Source organism: Drosophila tropicalis, unplaced genomic scaffold (assembly GCF_018151085.1).
Source record: "Drosophila tropicalis isolate 14030-0801.00 unplaced genomic scaffold, ASM1815108v1 contig_859, whole genome shotgun sequence".
Taxonomy (NCBI): Eukaryota; Metazoa; Arthropoda; class Insecta; order Diptera; family Drosophilidae; genus Drosophila; species Drosophila tropicalis.
This window is the reverse complement of record NW_027173353.1, coordinates 6,491,052-6,514,488: the sequence shown is the minus strand read 5'-3', so window position 1 is coordinate 6,514,488 and position 23,437 is coordinate 6,491,052. Positions and strand designations below refer to the sequence as shown.

Genomic DNA, 23,437 nt, shown 5'->3' with positions numbered 1-23,437 from the left:
CTCATTTATTTGCTTGATTTGACACTGCTCACGTTTAGCTATTAGATGGCCATTAACACCTTCAGGCCAACATCTTTAGCCCCTTCTCTGTGTTTGCTTTTTGCCTTTTTTTTTATAGCTGTATCGCACACATTTTATAACTTTGCTTCTCTCCGGTTGCTGCTGTATTAAAATTTTCGTATATTTTGTGGGTGATTTTATACGAGTATGTATGTATGTATATGTATGTGTGCGTGTGTATTTGTGCATGTGGGTCTGCGAATGAGTTTGTGTGTATTGACTCTTAAAATTTCATCAGCTCTAGCTGGCTGAGCAACAAGTAAGTGTGCCTGTGTGTTTTTGTATATCTACGGTTTTATGTTTGTTTTTTTTTCTTGTTAGATGATTGCGTTTTAAGTGCCTAAAGCGAAAGAGAGGCTGGGATCAAGTACGCAAAGATATACGTAGCAATTTGTATGTTATGGCTGTTTTGTTGGCCACATTTCGGTCTTAAGATGAATTGAAGTCGAAGTAGTCTACTGCAATTGCAAGTGTAATCAATGTGATTAACTAATAATTATTTGCTTATGCAAGCTATTAAAAGTTAAATAAGCTCTTAGCAAATATAAAGATGGAATTCTTTATCTACTACTAATAAATAGAATACATTTTTGATATAAAATAATGGAGTAATGAAAAATTATAAGCCTACCATCTAACCACGTTTAGTTTTTTCGTTGTATATACTGACTAAAACTATAGTTATTTGGTCTTCAAGTTTACTCGTTATCAAAAACTTTGTTTCTGGTTCAATGCAGATCTTGTGACTGTTTTATAGCAAATTGCTAAGACTAATTCATCAAGAGAATAATTTGTTAATTAAAGAACATAAAACTGATGAACTTTTATATATACTACATATAAATGATTTCACTCTTGCGTATGAATACAATTTGCAGTATCATAAAGTTGAAAAAAAAAAAACAAAAAAACTCATCATATAGAGTATAGTTGGCGTGACTTTAACAGTTTTGAGACTATTCGAACGGCATGTATATAAAGCGTGATCGCTTAAAAACCTAATGAAGAAGTGTACAAATTTGTAGAATTCACACAAGTGAGATTCTATAAATTGATTTATTTAAGAAATTTATGAGGTCATTGAGTAAATCAATAACAATTGAAATTCAAAACAGAAGTTTCAAATGTTGTCGCCTGGCAATTCGATTTACATATAAAAATAAAAAACGAAATGGATACCCACAAATTGAGGAAGATGCTTGGAAAAGTTTCCAAAGTTGCCTGGAGGTTAACGTAGTTTTTAATTGCCTTTCAATGTTGGCCAGAGACAGAGAAATGCAAAAGAAATGAATGTGACGAAATGGGAAGGTTCGAAAGGGGTCGGAAGATACAAAAAGTTTTCAGTTGAAGCTTATGCAAAAGTTGATATTTAATTTGCTAATTGTTGCACTTAAGGGCCAAGCAAAGAAATGTGAAATTTGCGTGCTTCAAATAATGGCGTTCCGACGGCAAATTAGTCAACAAAAAGCCGGCGGATGGCGGATTGGTGGTTGACGTTTGGCGGTTGTCGGTTGTCTGTTGCCGTTGTAAGCGAAAATACATTAAGCTGTCAATCTTCATTTCGCACAAAACACACACAAACACACACACTTACATATACAAAGCACCGAAGCCACTGAAAAATATTTTGGCAAGTGCTTCAAGTCCCCCAGGAGGAGAGGTTCAGTTGCTTGAAGAAAAAGAAATTAGGGAGTTTGAGGTTCTGACACCATTGCGTTGAGTGGCACTTTTGAACTTTGACTGTCGATGTTGCGTCTTTGGCGTTTTGCTTCAATTGATTTCAGACACATTCACTCATTCAGTCCGCCAGTCAATCAAAAGGAAACTAAACGTAAAAAGGCCAAGAGATGTTTTCAATTTCATAAAGTATTGCTTTCCAGAAATCGTCTCTCAGATGTGGATTTTATAATACATGATATGATTCTAAATAAGGTGTGAGTCGATTCAAAGAAATGCGCACTTCACAATTTGCCTTTTGTAAATATTTAATGTTCATGTTTATTTTCACAAAATGTAAAGTCAAGAAACTTATCGCACAGCTTAAAAGCAACGACGGGTAGCCAGGGCGGTCCAACTGTTGAAATGACAATCAACATAAGCAGTTTACTATATCAAATGGGTTCTCAATACCCTTATCTATCATTACCCTTATATAATTACGAATAGACAAAATAACTTGACCTCTCACAAGTGACAGCAAACCTTGAACTTTGCTCTCAATAAGCAAACTACAATAGACAAGACAACATATTTCCACAGGCTGCCATTGGCTTCTGGCTTGAATCTTCCAACTGACAGTTTCTTGGCATGGCATGGTTGTTTTCAAAAAATTAATTTGCCTTGCATTGTCTGTGCCAATTAACAAATTTCAGTTTCTCTGCATTGTCATAATGTTCATTCATTATGAGAAAGGTAACGAAATGTTGAAGGACCGTTGTAGCTAGATAATGAATTGCCTCCAGACTTCTTTAATTTCAAGTGTCAAAAGAATACTTTTCATTGTGTCATCTGACTAAATGTAAAAGTTGGAGAATGTTTATGGATAAGAAAATATTAATAATAGGTATAGTTTAAAGAGCTTTCATTGATTGAAGATCCTTTCTTTTCATTTTGAATCGAATTTCCGTCTTTAATAAACTCCCTCACACATTATGTATCAATTTTCGAAATACATATATGTAATTTGCTAATGGTATGCTGATGTGGTATCCACTAACCAACTCAAAGTATTACTCAACCTCAGAAAATTGCTAAAGAAATCACTTGTCTTCGTGTCAATAGTAGAAACCCCAACAAGAAACCACACAAGCTTTTGTCCATTCCAAAGAAAGGGAACACATCTACTTGATGCCAAAATCTCTTTGGAGTGTACATATATTGCAAAAAAAAAAGGTAGAAAAGTATAAAAGTATAAAAGATTGGGAACCCATTTTCATTGATTTATGTCCCAAGACTCCTGACCATGACTTCATTGTTATAAACTTATTTTCTTTCTAGCCTTTTTTGTGGGACCTCTTTTGACCTGTCAATGACAAAATGTGTATATTAGCCGAGCCGACCGGAGGGCAGATGCCTAAAGACTTTGATTTTGTCAACTAGAATTTATTGCCATTATAGAAGGTGTTTTTTTTTTTTTTTTTTTTTGCAATTTCTTACCTTATTGACACAACCATTTTGCAAGGAAATAAAAGTAAAATTTCCATTTTACTATCAACCTTAAAGCCGATTGTGCATATTAAATTGTTGTTGTTCGTCTGCTGTTTATTTTACATATACTAAGACTTGCCCGATGCCGACAATTCCAAGGCCACATTATTGTCACTGAAGGTAGTTTTGAACAAAGTTAAGGAAAGGCAATTGGAAAACAAACTGGGTAAGCCAACAATTGCAATCGATTTCTACCCCAAAAATTAAGAGCACAAGCTGAATCGGTACTGTACATGTATTGCAGGTTAGATAAAGATAAAGGACTTAAAAGACTGTGTGATTTTCGGCAACTATTATAGTTGAGAACTTTGAATTATAGGATTTTTGGGAAGAATTAACTTGAATTGGTTTGTATTTGCCAAATTTCATTTTAATATCTTTCATCTCTTTTTGAGTCACTTCATCCCAACTAAATTTAAAGGGTATACATATTAAGAGCAAATTTCCTTTTCTTCTTTCTTCATCCGTGAAATAACAGTTGGCAATGTTTTTCTCTCGAATTTCAATCAAAATTTGCAGTCTCTCCTCCCCCTCTTGGACTCTTTCTGCCTCTCTATCATATTTTTTCAATTCACTTTCTGTCTATGTGAGCAGCGGAAATAATAGTTATTTTCTCGACACGTGCAAAATTTCATGCAGACGCCCACTCGCCATCCATCGTGAATTTTTGACCAACATATTTTTCTTTTATGGCTGTCAAAATTTATGAAATTCTCGTGACAGACGTTTCAGCTGGCTATAGGCAATGGTATATAAAACCATTTTTGTTCTCCATTCATTGTTGTTAGGCAATCAAAATTGCAACGTTTGATTAGGACTCTTATGTAATAATCAAGTCTGTTGGTCCTTGATCCTCATAAATATTCGTCTGATTGATGGGTCTCTCAATTTATGGTCACATATACACATATGTATGTATGTATATATTTTTGTTTCCCTATTATTATTTCGCTCTCATGTCGGGCCCCTTGAGATGGCACAAAGCACTTGAGTTTATTTATTGTCCCCGTCTCCCAATCTGCAGGAAGATGCTTAACTTGAGTTAGCTTGAGTTGAATTGAGTTGAGTTTCTAGTTAAAGTGTCGGCTGCTTTGGAGACTCATTGGAAATATAAGTATCTTTATATATACATATATATATAAATATTAGACGTGTAGACATGTCCAATGCATACATCAAGTATATCATTGTCTCAAGATTGTCGACGGTAGTCTATTTCCGCCAGGCTGATGTTGCCATGTGGAACTACCTTAGGCCAAGTGGTTTAAATACTTTGAACTTGTTAGTAAGTGTAACAAGTCTCATTATTGATAGGCAGTCCTTTTGTGGACTTGACTTTCATAATTAGGTATTCCTTAGGCGTTAATTGGCTAAGTCTCTAACCAAGGAAAAATGTTTAACAAGTCCGAATGGATTGCGTTTAAATTATGTAATTTATGTTCTAATCAATCGATTAGAGTTATCAATATATTGATAAAATCAGACGCCAATTCTTAATCTTTGTATTTTATAAAATATCTAAAGATCTATAGAATTTCCCAAGTTGTAAATATTTAAGTCTTTGGACGTTTTGAGTATTGCAAGATATTGGTAGATAATACAAAAACTTTATTCTATATATTTATTGCAAATAAATTCACAACTGTTTAATGAATCCCACATGAGTACAAGTTGCAGGGCTGAGATCATTGTTAAACAAAGTCGAACAGTTAATTGTCGTAACGTTTATATAGGGGTATATTATTAGAGTTTATGACTGTCTAAATCAAAGTTTCATTGATTAAATTATTCGAGCTGGGTGAGTAATGTTGTCATTATCTCTACATTTAATAAATGTCGGACTGCAGGGCTTTCTTTTGTTTATTTTCTTGCATTTTTTGTTTTGCGCTCCGTTCTGCACATTTTGTGTATATATAGCAAACTTGCAAATAGCTCATATTTCTAGCTGGACTGTTTATGATGATATATTAATGCCCTAGCCAAATGTTCGTCACAAGGTGCTATAAAACCAAAGCCACTTGAATGGAACTGAGGAGAGTGGGGGAGGGTTGGGGTTGCCAGCATGTGCTATGGATCTACCAACAACATCAAGTACAGCATTAAACCATCGTATCCGCATATAGCTTTAGTTATAGCTACTTAACACTTCTTTCTTTGCTTTCAGCTAGCAGCTCTTGGTATTATTTTTACTTGAGAGCTCAAATTGTTTATTTTCATACCAATAAATTTTGATGGCAATGGCTGCAGTCATAAATCTTTGCCAAAGCTTTGGCAAAACGAACAAAATAAGAACATTTACTTGTGTATACTAATAAAAATTTCATTCAGCTTAGAGCTTTTGTAGCTACTTCTATAATGCAGTTGAATGCAGGCAAGGCAACTGTATTGAATATTCCTTTGAAAACAGAAGAGATATATAGAAACAGAGATAGAGAGAGAGAGAGAAAGGAAAAGAGAATACGTCTTAGTGTATAAACAAATAGGGGACAGTTTTGCAAGACTGTCTAAATGAATATTGTATGTACATATGTAGATTCAACAGCAAAGTCATGCGTCAGCTAAGTGTCAACTTTTTGAAATTGCTAATCATACCCATGTCCATGTCCAAATCCATCTCTATGTCTGTGCCAGCAATATCCCCTTTCATCCAAAAAGCGGGTGGCCAGTGACGTTATGTGTTTGTTCGATAAACAAAAGAAGCCAAGTCCCCATATTGGCTAAATGTGTATAAGTAAAATATGATAAATTTATTTGCACAGCATAGAAGTTTGCTTAATGAAAAACTGAACACATGCATACATACTTCTTTCGATATTGGTTCAAAGCATTTCTATCAGAAGTAGGTCATTGTGTAATCATATCAGATATGTGTATGCATTTTAATTTAAATAACGACAAAACATTTTAATTATATTGCATAAAATTGAGCTTTATTTGCTATGTCACTTCTAATTTTAGTCATGTTATCTTTTTCGTACGTATTTATGTAGTATTCGATATAAATAAATATATATCTAGACAGAAACGCAGCAGGTACTAAAGTTTTGTTTCTCTAAGCATTAATCTAAAGAAAACTAAAAATTACGCATACGCCGCATGGTATCTGCTTATTAACTCAAGCTGTGCGTCGGCTATACCGATTTCCTGCTTCTCCATTCACACACGCACACAGACAAACCAAATTTTCGTTCATTCATTCATTCATACTGAGCAAATACAATACGTTTTCTGGCCTTTTGCCAACAGAAAAGAAATAACAAAAAAAGAGGCCAAGAAAAGTTTACTCACGTTTAAAGACATTTTGTTTAGCGATGGGTGTGTGGTTTTGCTATCAGCCAAGTATTTCCTGACGTTATCGGGCCTAGGTCAGGCCACTTTCTAATCATTTGCTGTATGGGCGTTTGCCAAATGTGCGCCAATTACTTACCTTTTGTGTGGTGGCCAAGAAAAGGAATGAAAAAAAAGTCAAAAGTTGCCCTCATCTATCACATTGACGACTAAATGTCTTCATTGTGCGAGTGTGAGTGTGTTTGTGAGGGTATTGGGATGCGGATCTTGTTTGTTGGTTTGCAGCGTCAGTTGGCCCTGTTTTTCCCCTTCATGTCATATCGATTTTCAAATTACTTTGGCCGCTTGCTCGCATTTTGGACACGAACCAGTGTCAGTTGACTGAAATGCCTGACCTGTGGAGTACGGGGAATGCCGGAGGAAGAAGGAGGAGACTTAAGCATAAAAAAACACGAGTTTTACAAAATGACAAACAAAAAAAACAAAAAACGAAGCAATTTGTTTTTGTTGTCTGCGGCTTCAAAAGGTGTTAACTTTATCATTGAATTGTTTTTAATTTGTTTTTCATAAGGCAAACACTTGTTCTTCTTGTATTTTTTTGTTTTGCCATAATTTCGGGGAATAAAAAAGTCATTTGATATTCAATTTTGTACATTTGCATTGCACAACTTTTTTTTTTTCCTTTTTTTTTTAAATTTTCATTAAAAATATAAATTCCTGTGTATGATTGCTTGGCACGTTCCAAAGAACTGTACAAAGTTCTTTGTAAACAGAGCCAATCTGAGGGCATATTTCATCCGATACTACTGAATGATTATTTTTCCATTGTTTATTATTATATATTCCATTTCCATTGATCCTTCAAGTGTTTTGTGGAGCAGCAGGAGAAGTATAAAACAGCTTAAGATGGACCGAAACCCAACACAGAACATAATTAATCAAGAAATCTTAAATCTAAACAGAAATATTGTAGAAAGGTCAACTATATACAAAATAGAAACAAAATTTAATAGAATTTTAACTTTTGCTAAAAAAGATTGCTTGGTTTTGTTTAGTTTTCAAATGTTTAGGTAAAATACCTGAGTATGAAAATTGATTTGACATTGATTGCTATAGTTAATTAGAATTGAAATCTATTAAGACATTTAAGACTAATTCTAAGTTCAAGGGAGTATTAGAATATTATTTTAAATCATGGCCACAAACTACAACGCCCTTTGTGAATTTGGCATTGAATACTTACTTTTGGATTCATATTTTTGTTTATTCTAAGATTGATTGCAAAAATGTTGCTGGGTCTTAGATGAAAACCACACAACAGGTTTCATTTGTATGCATATAATCCGCGGTAGGGCAGTGTAGCGACTGCAACAAAACCAGATCCCTTAATAAACTGCAACTGCTTAGTGCAGTTCACTGCATCAAGCAATCCAATTAACCTCTTACTACTTACGGTGTGCTAATTTCTTAAGTATGTAGCTAACCGGTTCTTAGTTTGTGATCAAAATGAAGTTCCGGTAGGTGCACCCATAACGAATTAGTTGTAATTTGAATATATTCATTTATTGGCTCAATAATTGACTAACTCTACATAGACTTTCGATCGATACTAATTGGGTACTTTAAGAATTCAGTCGTTAAACGACAACCTACGTCAAGGGTCAAAGGTTTGCCCCGGAGCCACGCTTGCACACAGTTTGGCGTTATGAAACGTCGTCTGAGTATCTAATAAATACTATCTACTATATAAAATATAAACGGTGTGTTATTGCTCATGACTAAAGCGTCTATGATTTTTTCCAATTTTGTTTTCATTGTTGCTTGCTGCAACCTTGCAATTTTCTACACGATTGCATTTTATGACCGCAGTAATTATTTTCGCCAGCAATCCGAAGCCAAAATTGACCACTAGAATCCAGTGCAATGAACTTGGCCAGAGAGTGCGAGGTTTATGATTATGATATGATGATAGAGTTGATTGAAAGTTACACTGGAAGTAGTTACAAAGTTGCGAATGCAACAACCAACAACATTGCGCAAAATGGGCAAGTTAGCACCTATAACTAGTTTAGAAGTTAACCTTTTAATCGGCAATTGCAAAATTTGGTTGAATTTTTTTCTAGAAATTTCCATTTAAAATAAATTGTCATGTATCCACTTTGAATTACAGATAATTAAAATCTGCAAGTCATTTAACCTTTATACTATCTGCAGTTTACTTCTGCCAACTCATAGATAATTAATATGCTGGAAATATTAAAACTGAATTGTCTTTAATGCGAAAAGAAATATTTAGGTAAATAAGAAGCCCATAAAACTAATCTTAGTTGTTAGAGTAAGTGTTTAACAACATTTAAATAAGTTTTTTATTTTAAACATTTTCTTGATGCCATGAAAGATTTATGCCACTTGAAGACCTTGATTTTGGTTTGAATTTGTTGTATTTTCGTTGAATTGTGTTGTTGTATTTCTTGTTCGTTTATAAATAGCCTCAACGAACTGCAATTTATCCACACACACTTGCACACGGACACACACACAGACGCAAAGAGCGCGTTTATTATAACTATATAATAAAAACAAGATACTTTTTGTTAAACTGTTTTACAAGGCGAGTTTAAGTTGCCACAAAAGGCCTCCATTGTGGTCAGATACACAACTGGCAACAGCTGTGACCCACCGTTTAAATTGAGCTAGAATGGTTGCTTGGGCGGGGGGCATGGTATGGTGGGGCCAGTCGGTGGCGTGCCGCATGTGCGTTAACTTTAACAATTGTATTTAGGCCAATAAAACGAAGCGACACGGTTAACTTAACATAAATGTATATGTTAATGGCATTTAATTAATGGAAATTTTCGGTTCAGGGGATTTACTCAAGTGCAACAATTATGAATTTTAATTAATAAGCGACACGCCCACCAACCCTAGACTACAAATTCCAGCCCCTATTCACAGTTACCCACACATTGTGTTGATAAGCAAAGATAAAGACAAAGAGATTATGTCTCGACATCTAGGTCATTCGGTTGACAGCAGAGCCCCGAGAGTGCCTATGTGGGTATTTGAAGGGCATAGGTTTCTCATACAACTAACCAACGTGAAAAAAGTCCCCGTTTTCCTGTTCTTAAAGCCTCTAACAGTAACTGGTAGCACCTAAGAATGTTGAGTAGTTAGTAAACACTTTTAGATATTTGTTTAAAGTTCAAAATATACATACATAGCTCGGTTACAACTAAATAATCTCTGCTGTCTTTCAGTCTTATCGCTTTGACTGATAAGTCCAGGGCAGAAGACTCGATGTTTATCATAAATATCTAGACGAAAAAAAAAGAGGCAGACATTTAATGCTATTCGAAAGTAATTTGACTGTCAACGTTTATGGCTTACATTGAGGGTGGTTGGGCAGCTTTTATCAGTTATCAGTCAAAGAATGCGTGTTGCATTTCAACTACAAGCCAGGGTGACTCTCATTTTTTTATTTTTTGTGGGTTTGTGGTTCAATTGTGAGTTATGAGCACATATTTTTAATTTACCGTCGTTATATGGCGGAAAATCACCCGAAAGCCAGTATAGATTAATATCTATTTAGTGATATAATAAAGACTTTGCAGTAAATGGTGAAATTGGTTTACTCAGTGCTCAGGCCATTAGATAAGAAAACGAAATTCAAATTGTATCTACAGACTCCCAGCTCACACCTCCCATTCATGTACACCAAAATCGTTCGTTCATTGTCAGTGGAAATCTAAACAAATAGCACGGAGAAGATAACGAAAAGTAAGAGCATGAAATTTATGTATCTTAAAGATAAATAATGAAATCGCAAGTTTTAGGTGTATATAACCTGAAATCATAATAACTTACTCACTCTTTTCTTGTTGGAGAGATATTTTCTGTAAATTTACATGATCGAAGTCCATCTAAATTTCAAGATTTTGAAATCAGTTTGTGAGAGAGGTCAAAATATTATAGGCATTTCATTCGACAGTTCAAGGTTTCATCGATTCGATCAATTTTGAAATTTGATTGAATTTTCTTAAGCTTACCCAGGGAGGTTTTATCTTTTCTTGCCCCCCCCCCACTCCAGAAGCCATCAATCAGAGTAAAATATTTCTTATCTATCATATTTATTTCGTGAATATGATTAACCCATCGGCCCCAGCCACGTGCCCACGCTGAAAATTCTGGATCTTATCTGTAGCGCCAAAGGTGAATTGCCGCTATGTGGCATAAGGCAAGGACGTTTTTCAAATTGACTTTCTGACAGTTTAATGTATTGTAGACAGTTTCCTTATACACATCGATGATATTGGAATTTATATTTAATATTCAATAACTTTTCTTAATTTCTGCATTATGAAAAATGTTTATGTTCTGTGTAAATTTTTGACAGACATGATTGTAATGACGACTGACTCTGGGTCCTAAGGCTAAGGTCAAACAAATATTTGAGAAAAAATGTTGTAGGTAGGCAGAATTTTCAAACACAAAATTCGATAAATTATGACAAAGCAGATGTAGGTCAGTTTGCATGTTGTCCAGCTAAAAATAAATGCATTTTTCCGTTCTATCTGTCACTGGGGAAATGAGGAAAAGAGGCCGAGTCAATAGAAATGAATAGACAAGAAAGAAACTAAAATTTTTGTGAAAATTAGGCATAGTTTTTCATTTAGTTTCATTTTGTTTATTGACCTTGCCTTGGCTAAGAAAAATTTGGGTCATGATAAGACAAACAAAACTGACAAGCCGTTTGCTCTTGATTCAACTTTGAGCAATTCAATTAAGTTCCCCCTGAGAGACAGGACACATGTCTCTGTTTTTTTTTTTTTTTTTCACTTTATCCTCTTCTTTCTATATCCCTCTCTATTTTTTTTTGTGCGATAACATTTCGAGGAATACTTTTGTAACTTGATTTTTGTTTTACTCATTTCTTGGTGCCGAAACATAAGGCAAGTGCATTGAACTCGTAACCAATATAGAAAACTGGTGGTATATGCATTAATTTGAGTCTCAAATACTACTACATAATATCAAAGTAAGAGCATGAAAAGGGCACACCATATAGTAAGACAATATAATGTAATTATCGTATGCCAAAAGACCCTCGTCCATCATCAATTGCATTAAATAATCGATAGATGGGTGGATGGACTCGTCTTATGCCTTTGGTAATATTTTAACACCCTAACGAAGATGTTATTATGGAAGAAGATGAAGATGAAGATGTTGAGGGAAAAGGTGAGGAGGCAGCTCAGTGTGGAGTTTCGAGTTTCACAGTTGTGACTAAGTTTAGTAACTAATTACGTTGTCGTGCCAGTAGAGTTAGGGAACTAGAATTAGTTAATTAATTAATGCTGACAAGTATTGAATTTATCTGGGTCAAAATAAAATGACCTCGATGAAATGCTAAAGTTACCCAAAGGTTAAATCAACTAAAGTTTTTCAAATGTTGTAAAATATTCATTCATTTTGTTTTCGTTTTCCATGATTATTCATTAACGCCCTTAATTTTTTATTTTTAATGATTGTTTTGAACAACATTTTTCCGAGAATCAGCAAAACAAAGGGAAATAGGATTTTGGTGGCCGACCATTGAGATACCCTGCAAGGGTAAGATACCCCCTAAGCCCTTCATATTGATTCATCGATATTTAGAACAGTCTATGATAAATAGAATTAAATTTCACTTGGATAAGTTAAGCTAAGTTGAGAAGTCTTTGCTGTCTCTCTCTCTACATAGTCTCGGCCCATATAGAGTATCAGGTAAATAATATGGCCATTAGGCATATTCATCTAGCACATTTCGTACAAAAAAAAAAAAAACGATTTAACTTCCTCTACAATGGGCGTTAATTGATTTCACACTTGAGTATGACTGACCAGTAAATAGACGGTTTTATAATATTCTAAGGCTCAAAGCATTCGCTAATTGACAGCCCTAAAGATTTTTAGTTCGAGACACACCCCTTTAAAGTCGCAACCCCTCCACCAACCCGCTGTCACTGGTGTGACGAATCAACCAAATATAAGTGTGCTCAAGGGCTTACGTGTAACACTTTTTGCTGTATTGATTAGATTACCTGAATATATGTATTGCAATATTACAGTTGTCTGTAATATATGGAAACATTTTTAGATTGGCAATCACGAAATAAGCTCGGGTTTGCTCTGTCCATTAACATAAATCCAATTTAATTAGTTCAGGGTAGCAAAAAAAGTTTTCCTTTTCACCATTATATTGATATGCTGGTATGTTGGTGGGCCATAGTGTGCGGTGCTTCCCCCTTTTTATCCGCTTATAATTGAATAAAATCCCCATCACTTGTTCAATATTATCCATGGGCATCCAAGGAAAAAGCAAAGCTATTAAAGCAAAAGAAAAAAAAAGGCAAATATTGCCACAACTTATTAACAGAGACTGCTTCTCATCGAAGTGTGTCCAGTTTGTGGTCTACTTTAACCAGAAGTTTGTATTTCATATCACTTTTTGCTCGTTTAATGAGAAATATTGTAGTACATTTTAAAATTCATGAAATTCCATATATATTACATTACATTTACATTTATTTATTTATGATTGTTTTTCCATCTCTTGCGGTTCTGCGAACACAATTGAATTTATTGTTTGAGAGTGTGGAAACTTACACCTGCAGTTGACCAACACTCAGAGAAAAAGTCAGCCAATCAAGAGCAAAGATACCAACAAATGAAGAAATAATAAGGATCATTAAGTCGTTTAGTGAAAGTATTAATGCAAAACATTAAAGAATAGATGTAAAAGAAAAATGAGATGGAGTTTTATCTTAAAAGTTCTTTACTTTTGTTCTGTAAGTGTATGGTGTTTATGTGTATAAACATTCACTTTATTTCCAGTGTTTATTAGTTCTAGTGTAAACTTTTCCATTAACTCGTTAACTTTCTAGTACAACAATAGCCAGGCACAATAACAAATCATCATCATTCTCATCGACATCATTGTCGTCGTCGTCGTCGTCGCCGTCTGGTTGTCATCAATTCTCTGTCTGGTGACGTTGTATTTCCATACCATTTTTATTTTCTGTCTTACATTTTTTCCCCTCTATTGAACAGTGGAAAAATATTGCAAACCAATATGTACAACTAAAGCCAGATGAATTAAATATGCAAATGCTAAACAATCAAATCAACAAATAGTCGCGTGTGGTTAATTCGATACGATATTGAGGGGGTGATGTATCTTAGTTAGTCTGAGCATTGAGAAACTAGTTAACCAGATGCCGTAACGTAACGGAGATACTTAACCATCAAATGCTTGAGTAATCTTCGACCTCGAATTGTATGCAGATGTAAAGTAAATTTCAATCTGACTGCAACCAGTATGGGATGACTCGACTAAATAATAGAATATCAAAGAACAAAGAAGTCAGAATAAGTACGCAGAAGCTCTAACAGGGGTAAAGTGACATGGGAGAAAGAAGGAAAATGCTCAAAATTCAATTAAAACTTCAAAATACAATGTGTATGTGTCTGTGTGTCTGTGTATGTGTATGTGTGTTTCTGTCCATGTGCAGTGTGTATTGACAAAAGGAAAAGTGTTCTATATAGATATCAATAGGTTGTTCAAATATGCATGGGCGTTTAGACAATGGTGTGAAATGTAAATATCACAAAATCAATTAAACAATTTTATTTAAATAGGAATCGCATTGATTATTTTGATAATGGCAATCAACATACATACATATTTTGGCCAGACTGGCATTATAGTTATAGTTATTACTGCGTAGTTTCTATACATTTACAAAATTAATATTTTTTTGGTCATTTGTAGTTTATTCATACACTTTAGTGGACAAATAGTTGGATAATGTAAAAGTAATTTGACTTTTGACTAAATAGTGCAAGACTTCCTAACTAAGGACCAAAAAGGATTAAATTACATACGTAGTGAATTGGTTGGCAAAACGAATATGCCTCATTAGCAAGGGTATCAAAAAAATTGTAAAAATCATCATTACCAAGGTGTTATCGGTCTGCCAAGCTGACCATTACCATCTCAAGGACATCAAGGCGTGTATTTCAATATACATACCCACACACACACATACACACACACACAATACATACGTACACATTCTTTATACATTAATGCCACTCTGGCTCTGTCAGGGTCTGACCATATTTGGGAGGGCGGATTCGTTGAGAATTTACGCCCGTTTTTGGTGGGCATAACAAATATGGGTTAAATGTCATTTAAATGAAATTTATTTATGGATTTATAAGTATTAAAGTGCATTAATTTGTCCATGCCCAACAACAAGTGAGTGCCAAGTAAAATCTGAACTCTGTTCGGGGTGCAACAAAGACTTTATTTTTGGTGATCATTTCACTTGGAGTTTGCGAGCGTCAAGAAGTGACGTCACAATGTAAAAAACCGGCTGGTTAGCAATCTATGTTGTTGCTGTTGTTGTTGTTGTGTCATTTCTTTGTCTTAAGCTCTGTTTTGGGGAATCACTTTTCATCATGCTGTTTACATTGATGGTTCAAAACCAGATCACGTGCTTGGTGACTCCCAGACGAGCCTCTCGCTAGATGGCCGATTAAAAGCAACAATCACAACAAAAATAACATTAGCTCACATTTGTTTTTTATTGTATTTATGTTCTTATATTGAACTTTGTTCAGTCGGGTATTTTTCCTCTCTCCCAGTTCCAAAGATTCCGTTTACTCATACTCATATGTTTATCTGAATGCGTTCGCTTGAATCGAAACTGCTTTTTTGCCAACTCATGCAAATGAGCGAATTCTCTTATTCTCCGAGTAAAGGTTAGAACAAAAAATAAAATCACGCTCTACCAGTTGGATAAACATATTCGTTGATATATACTAAAAATACATATCCGTTTTGCCAGCATAAAAAAGAATTGTTTATGCTAAGGGAACCGAATGTTCTTGTAAGAGTAGTTTTTACTTTCCTTGTGTAGATTTCCTCATTGAAACACGTAAATTATTTCCAACAATATTTAATCAAGTGCAACCTATCAATGTGTACATATACATTTAATACATATGTCTGTGTTAGACCCTGACTAACTGATAAGATGTGAAAAACACAATTGAGATTTAGATTTTTAAGGCAATCGCCGAGATAAGATTTGTTGTCATCCGATTGCTTGCCTTCAGTTTTGCATATTAAAGTAGACAAACGGGCGGGCAAACCAGTGAAAGTCACACCCCTTAAATTTGGCATACATTGTATATTATCTCGTCATGCATAGATAATAATGCCTAAATCTTTCTTTAAATACTCTTAAAACAAATACGAGTTTAGTCTCTATTTAAATATTGACACATGCGATCGTCGAATGGAGCTAAATTAAGAAACCATTTTAAACTTGTTTGTTATCGAAAGCATTAAAGAACAAAATATTTATATTTTTTGGCAACAGAAATGATCTTTCATATTACGGTATTTTGATTAAGTTCATTTATAGACCCGATTGTTATATATAGACATTTAACTAGGGCAAGCAAACTGAGCTACATTGGCAATACTGAAGTATATGCAGGTCAATGGGAGTTGGACCGAAGTGTCTATACTCTTACCAAAAATACAAAAATAGGGTTAGACAATTCAAGTCTTAGTTTCCTTATAACAAGATTAACTAAATAATAATTTATCTATAAATGAAAATGTTTAACCATTAAAGAGGTTGATGAAATTTTCGGATAGATTTTCTTAAAAACCTGTTGCTTAATTGGTTTCTATTGTTATACTTTGGAATATTAAACTTAATAAAAAGATTGTTTTGTTACTCTCTGCTTTGACAAATTTGAATACTTTGTATGGTGAGGGTACAAGTGAGTCAAGACAACTTTTTGTTGATTTATTTATTCATTTTTTTTCTCCAGACGCCTCTCGCGTGTTCAATGCTCTCTAAATGATGATTGGGATAATGGCGATCATGACGATGTCGACGCGCGTTGATCTTGTTGTAAGTCAAAAGTCAGACAACTCATATAATTTGGCAAACTATTCCAAATGGCTATGAGCTCATATCTAGTCATGCTGTAAGCGCCTGATCAGCTGTTCGTTACCCATTGAGTAGTGTGTTTGTATCTTCTCTGTCTGATTCTAAAGGGGCGTGCTTCAAGTGCGTGGCGAGTTACATGTGAACTTTGCGTGCAGATTGTTATAAGGCAATCTGTTCAGCTACAATAGTTAGGACAGACCACTGGCTATTGGCTAATTCGGCTTATCAGCTGATAAGAAAGTGTTGATATATATATTTATATGCTTATGGATAAACCAGAAAAAGAAAAGCCTGCCGCCAATTCAATTACTGAGTCATGTGTAATGGTCCAGCTAAAAGATTGAATTCCCATTATTTATTTGTATTTAATTTCACCATCAAAACAGCAACAATAACAAATCTTATCTTTCTTTTTTTCATTTTACCACACAGTGTGAATTTCATCAGCTGGCCGTACATACAGAAAATTGTTTATTTTATATGGACGAGGAATAAAAATGCAATTTTTATGGCCACAAGAAAAATAGAGCGTGGCCATTGCAGGTAGAGAGAACCAGACTAAAGAAAATGAAGCTTGGAAAATTGAAACAGCGGCAACAGCAGTAGCAACATTATGATGTAATCAAATCGGAGCAAGAGTGAAGCAAAAATATTGTATAATTTTTTTTTTTGCACTGAACTAGGACAACAGAAGCAACAGCTACAACAGCAAAAACAGTAGAAGCAGCAGCAGCAGCAGCAACTCTGATAAAGAAGCAACATAAAGTTGCTTGCAACAAAGCATAAGAAAAACATAATACAACAAAATTCAAAGTCGGAGCGTGGGAACTACAAATCTCAGATACATTTATTAATGCTCTCCATTGCTCTCAGCGCTCTCACCATGCTCAGATTGCTCGCACTCTCGCAACGGCAACAGAAACCGCGACAACGACAACGGCAACATCAGCAACTGGTTGCTCTCGCTTATATTTGAGGGCGAGTCTCGGCCAGCGTATACGACAGTTGTGCTTGGAACGCTTCGTTGTGAAGATCGTGCTCGTTGAGTTGTTAGCGGGACGCGAGAAATACAACAAACTAAAAAATAAGAAAAAAAAACAAAAACTATAAAAAACCAAACAATTTAAAAAACAAAATAAACATTCGGAGGAAAAACAAAGAAAGAAAAAGAAACTGCATATATATCATGTTTTTTTTTTTGAGAAACTCTGTACAAACTCCACAAAATAAATAAAGAAAATAAACAAGAAATCAAACGACGACGAACTTCACGTGTAAATTAGCAAGCGTTCGCAAGAAACAAACCAAACACAAGAAAAAGAAAAATAAAACCACAGAATTGGATATAAATGTTGTAAGAGAAGAGAAGTGAAATCTTAATGTGTCCCATGTGAGACTCTCAAACTGTATAGTGATGTGCGTGTTATCGAAAGAAATATTATAAAGAAATGGCCATAGATTTTCTTATATTGGCCCTGCTGCTCATCTCGTTTCTCATCAATTTGCTGGCCCTATGTGCTTTCTGGATCACACCGGGTCTACGTACCACTGCAAATCGTTTTACCATCAATTTGCTGGCCATCAATCTAATTGGTTGCTGCATCTTGGCGCCGACTCTCTTTCTGAGTGGCGTTAAGACTCTAAATGCTGAATCATCGGGCATTGGGCTCGATACCGAGACCATTGAGATATACTCCAAGCCGGGTAATCATCAGGTCACAGTGCGTCGACATGGTCACATTGTCGAACAAGATGGCATTCTGGTGCAGAAGAACAATAGCGCCAATGAAACCATTGAAACATTATTCAAATGCAAAGGCAACTCTTGCCGCAAGCTGACCATCGACGAGCATGGCGATGGCGGCATTGTCATCACCGAAATGGAGACCCAAGAGGAGGATAATAATCTAAGTGAGACTGTTGAACCAGAGATTCTAGTGCCCCCTGTGCAATTGCGTTGCTGGTCCATTGACATGACAGCAGCTTTGGGAGCTCTAGCTGTGCTTCTGGTGGTGGGTGATACCTGGTGTGCTGTGACCGATCCCTTGCGCTATCATACTCGCATTTCAGGATTGAAAACTTGGATATTCATCGCTTTAACCTGGGCTGTGGGTATATTATTTGGCGCCCTCTCCGCGTTTCGTGTGTTGGACTTTGAGGCGGATTCTTTGCTAAGCAAACAGAGACTTTTGGCGGCAACCTACTTCAACATCACGAGCACGAATAGCATTTTTGGTGTCGTCTATGCCTGCATCTATTTTATAGTGATCATATTGCTGCCATTTGGCTTTGTCTGTGGCATGTATTGGCGCATTTTCAGTGAGGCTCGTGGCAATGGATTGCGTATGCGTCAAAATGGCTCATCACCCCTGCTGCAGAGTGCCCTGAATCTAACTGGCGGTGGCAGTGGTGGTCATCAGGCAGCACATGGCAATCAATATTCCAATAGCCTGTGTGTGCATCGTCATTCCATATCCTCGGCCAGTTCGCATGGCGGCGGCAGCGGTAGTGGTGGTCTTCAAATGCAAATTGATCAGAGGAATATGCAGCGGAGCTCGCCAAGTTGTCTGCGTCGTGATTCGGCCGCTAAAGTTTTATTGCCCACAATTTCCGATGATGGCGGCTCTGAGGCATCGGCCGATGCAATTCAACTAATGCCGCCGGTCTTAGAGCACGAACATTCGCTATCCGATCGCAATCAAAATATTTTGCTAACACTGCAGACAGCCAGCGGTGAGATAAAGCGAAACTATTCCGCTCGCCAATTGCCATTGCTGGGTACATCATCGCAGGATTTGCGCGAAACGAATCGCCTGCAGGGCATTAGGCAAGTGCACAGCTCACCAAATCTGCATAAGTTCACTGAGATGCGTGAGGATTCTATGAGCGAGGAATGCGGGTCCCCGAATTTGCTGGGACATGCCCAGCATCAGCAGCAGCAACATCAACAGCAGCAGCATCAACAAAATCAGCATCAAAACCAACGTCAGCAACATCCTCATTTTAGTTCCCCACGTCAGCAACAGCAGCAGCAGCAGCAGCAACTGCAAATTCCCGCCATTCATGCCTCGCCCAAGGCTCTCAGCTATATGAGCTCACTGCGTCATCGCCTGAGTAATGCAAGTTCATTGTTCAAATACCGCGAGGAATCACGTGCAGCCCGCATTAGTATTTTGGTGGTGGTTATGTTTGTGGTCTCCTACCTGCCGTTTGGACTGTTAGTATTGCTGCAGTCCCGGCTAATGGCTGCCAATTTCAGTGGCTCAACCCAATTGGCCATATTCATGATTCTGCTGGCCAATCTCAGTTCGCCATTCATATTTGCCTACCGCAACAAGCGTGTTCGTCGCGGCGTCAAGCGTCTCTTTGGCCTGGAATCGTCCGGAAGCCTTCAGCGACACTGCAGCAGCAGTGTGAAGACAAACGGCAACAGTGGCGGAGGAACTGGCACAGCAGCATCTCAGTTGCAAAGGAATAGCAGCAAATTATCGCAATACAGCAGCAACAGTTGTCGCTATCTCACGCCACAGAGCTCTCTGGTAAGCCAATGTCAGCCAGCCCCGGTGCACACGATGCTCACCCTAAGGCCCAACAGTAGCTGCAGCACCATCATTAATTTTGGGGCCACAGTCAAATCATCGTCAGGTGAGGCAGACGAGCCACCGCCATCTCCACCGCCGCAGCAGCCGGTAAGAGCGGCACGTCCAAAACTTCAACGTGGCATCACCATAGTCGAACATATACCCATCGATACCAGCAGCATACCCAAGTACCAGACGAAACGCAGTCTTGGACTCTTTGATATGTTCTTTCGGGGATCAAAGAAATTGCAGTCCAGCTGCGCCCAGGGTCTACCCACAGAGGTCTAAGTAAACGAATGAGCATACCTAAAATGCTTCTTTTAATTAGCTTGCTGAAGAATTCTATAAAAAAAACAGTATTGTATAAATTAAGTAAGTTCTTATTGCTGTCCTAGAAGCTTCTCATGCCAAAAACAAAAAAACACACACACACACATACAAAACAAACTAAGGAAAAGCAAGTGTTTGTCAAACTACAAGTTTGAGAACCACTGAACAAAAAGTACCTACACATAATGTTAATCTAATAAGTCAAATTACAAATGTAACAAATATCAAAAACTGTAAACTTGAAACCAACTGGAACCAACCAAGCCAATTTGAGTACCTAATAACAAAACAAAGCATATGAAACATATATAGAGAGAGATACATACATTTTAAAGACAGAACACTAAATTAACTAACTCTAATTTATTTCTAATTTTAAACACGAAAAGCTTTAACTCCAAAAAAAACAAATACAACAAACAAAAAACACATGAAACATTCTGGCTAAACATAAAAAAAACAAAATGTAAAAGAAATGCTAAACATTCATAAGTTATTTAAGTAAATGTGCAAAGCATATGAATACAGAGACAGATGCAAGTGTATCTGTATCCATTAGTAGTAGTCGTAGCAGTAGTACTAGTAATATTAGTTGTAGCGGTAATCGCAAACCATAGAGTATAGTTTCTATTTCGGCACCTAGTGCTTCTCAAACTATGCTATTTTGCAAACCCTTAGTTTTCATATTGAAAACTTTTGTTTCGGTCTATGCAATTGCAATTGCCATTAGATGATGATTTGCTGTCAGTTAGATTCAATGAACGGGAGCGAATGTCTGTTTCTATTTCTACGAACCATTAAAGTCAATTTGCTTTTTTTTTTTTTTTTTCCATTTTGTTCATCTATGTATCTGTCCATTAGAATTTCAAGCATTGCGTGCAGTTAAATACCTCATTAGTTTTAATTTAAAAGAAAGAGACGAAAAGCGTGAAGGAAAATGATACAGAGAGAGAGAGAGAGCGAGAGAGAGAGGGAGGTAAAAATATGGAGCAGCTATAGGTCAAACCTCATGTATAATTTATAAATCGTTGGTCTCTTTAATGGCCCTGGCATTTGAATTTGATTTTGTGATGTATTTTCTAAAGATATATCTAGAAAATTGACTCTAGACTTGGCCAGTAAAAGCTTTATAGTTCATACTTAAGTTGACTCCCCTAACCACTAACTTGAATCTACCCTTAGTCACTTATCATTTGTCTATCTGACATAACACAACAAACACACACACACATACACACACATACACACACACACACACACACACAAAACAAACCTCGAATTTATACAAAAAAAAAATAATATTTCTAAATAAATTTATATTTTATATACTATATTATATATATGTATATATATCTGGATACTATATATGTATATATATATATCTCGATGTGTAAATTGTGTGTGCTGATAAAAAGGAAAAAACAAAAAGAAAATCCAATTATTGTGATGTCGAGCAAAACGAAAAGAAAAGAGAGAAATGAAAGGTATAAAAGAACAAACGAAAGATTATGTATTAGTTATATCGAATTGCATTAAGCATTAACTATATAACTTGAGCATGTATTAATAGTTTATGTATATCTACCTGTTATATATATATATTTATATGTATATATAGTGATATTTTTTCAATTAATTTAACTTGTCATTCGCTTTACTATTACATTTTAATGTTACAACACAAACAAATTCTATGTGACAAATTAGCCTAATGAAAGAAAAAAAAAAAAAAAACAAACACCAAAATACAAATACAGAAACTAAAAATCACAAAAACCCCCACAAACTTCTAACTTCAAATATAAAGAAAGAGAAAGAAACAAAACTCAAAAAAAAAAAAAAAAAAAAAAAAAAAAAAAAAAAGCTATTTAAAAATAAAAGAATTTGTGTCTTAAAAGAACATTTCAATTCTGGTGACTTCTTAATTTTGCTTCTCTGGGAGGGGGAATGGAAAGAGAACTTCCAAGATACATACATACACACATACATATATGCATTTGTATGGGTGAATCTATGAAGCTGGTTTTGTGCGGTTAAACAAAATGTTAAGAGATTTCTGCACATATGTAGGTATATACTTTTGGCGAGATGTGTTCAAGGAGTTATCAAAAGGATTTATAGGTATGGCATCACGATGAAGAGTAAGTATTTTATACAGTAAACTAAACGTATTCTAATTCTATGAAAATACAGAAGTAAAATTTCTTAAGAAACATTCCTTTTACTAAGTGGCCGATTAAAAATGTGTGCGATATGTAAACATTTCAATTAAATTGAACTCTTCGTGCGCCTCTCTAAATGGTTGTCTTTCAACTCTTTTCATTTTCACCGACATGAGATTCTTAAGAACATCAGCACGCACACTCTTCTCATTCTACTCTACTCTACTTTATTTAATGGCCAGCACAAGTTGAACATTTCCCTTAATTGATTCATTTACCATAAAAAAAAGAAAATATATGTATATAAGATAAATATTTCTTCAATTTTGTCTATGAGAGGCAAACGCGTGTTTGACTTCAAAATTAAAAGAATGGCTGTGAGTTGTAGTCAATTGTATAATAGATTTGATTGTCACTTTGACAGCCCAACCACAGGAGAGAGGAGAGAGGAGCGAAAGAGTCAGTGCAGAGAGTGGTGGGAGGAAGGGAGCTAAGCCAAATATGGCGGACGAAACCTGATGAGTTGGTGGTGATTGGTGCCAAGCTCTCCATACACGCAAAACCCGGCAACGGGTTTGGCTACTTAAGTAGAAGTAAGCCAAACATATTTGGAGGGTTGCTCCATCACTACTAAACCACATTGTGTGACCACTCTACGAGGCGTGACTAATCGTTTGGCACCCTCAGAATTTACTTCAAGTGACTCACTTATCGCTGTCACCTTAGAAAAGGCGTTAAGTAAAGTGCGCTATCTGGAGACCCGATAACCCAACCAACGGACCGTCCGTGCGACCGA

At 35.9% G+C, this 23,437-nt stretch overlaps 1 protein-coding gene and 1 long non-coding RNA gene across 5 annotated transcripts in view; one reads left to right on the top strand and one right to left on the bottom strand.

The window, feature by feature from the left end:
- LOC137582746 (uncharacterized) overlaps nt 1-22,311 on the top strand; it is a 35,679-nt gene extending 13,368 nt beyond the window's left edge. Inside the window, exons 2-3 of one of the 2 annotated variants that reach the window (XM_068297403.1) lie at nt 17,001-17,186; nt 17,252-22,311. In XM_068297403.1, coding sequence (XP_068153504.1) covers nt 18,017-20,437 — 2,421 coding nt within the window. In that variant the 5' untranslated portion in view covers nt 17,001-17,186; nt 17,252-18,016 and the 3' untranslated portion in view covers nt 20,438-22,311. Of the gene's footprint in view, nt 1-17,000 lie in introns of both variants that reach the window. The other variant, XM_068297402.1, reaches the window with a different exon arrangement.
- Nucleotides 9,614-10,812, bottom strand: LOC137582747 (uncharacterized). Of its 3 annotated transcripts, none has more exons than XR_011033315.1 (5): nt 10,602-10,812; nt 10,420-10,475; nt 9,943-10,300; nt 9,773-9,869; nt 9,614-9,708 (listed from the first exon to the last, which is right to left on the bottom strand). It is a non-coding gene; the product is annotated as an uncharacterized lncRNA (long non-coding RNA). The 3 variants fall into 3 exon arrangements; XR_011033314.1 differs by having other exon boundaries at nt 10,424-10,475; XR_011033313.1 differs by lacking the exon at nt 10,602-10,812 and having other exon boundaries at nt 10,420-10,585.
- Nucleotides 22,312-23,437: the final 1,126 nt, after the last annotated feature.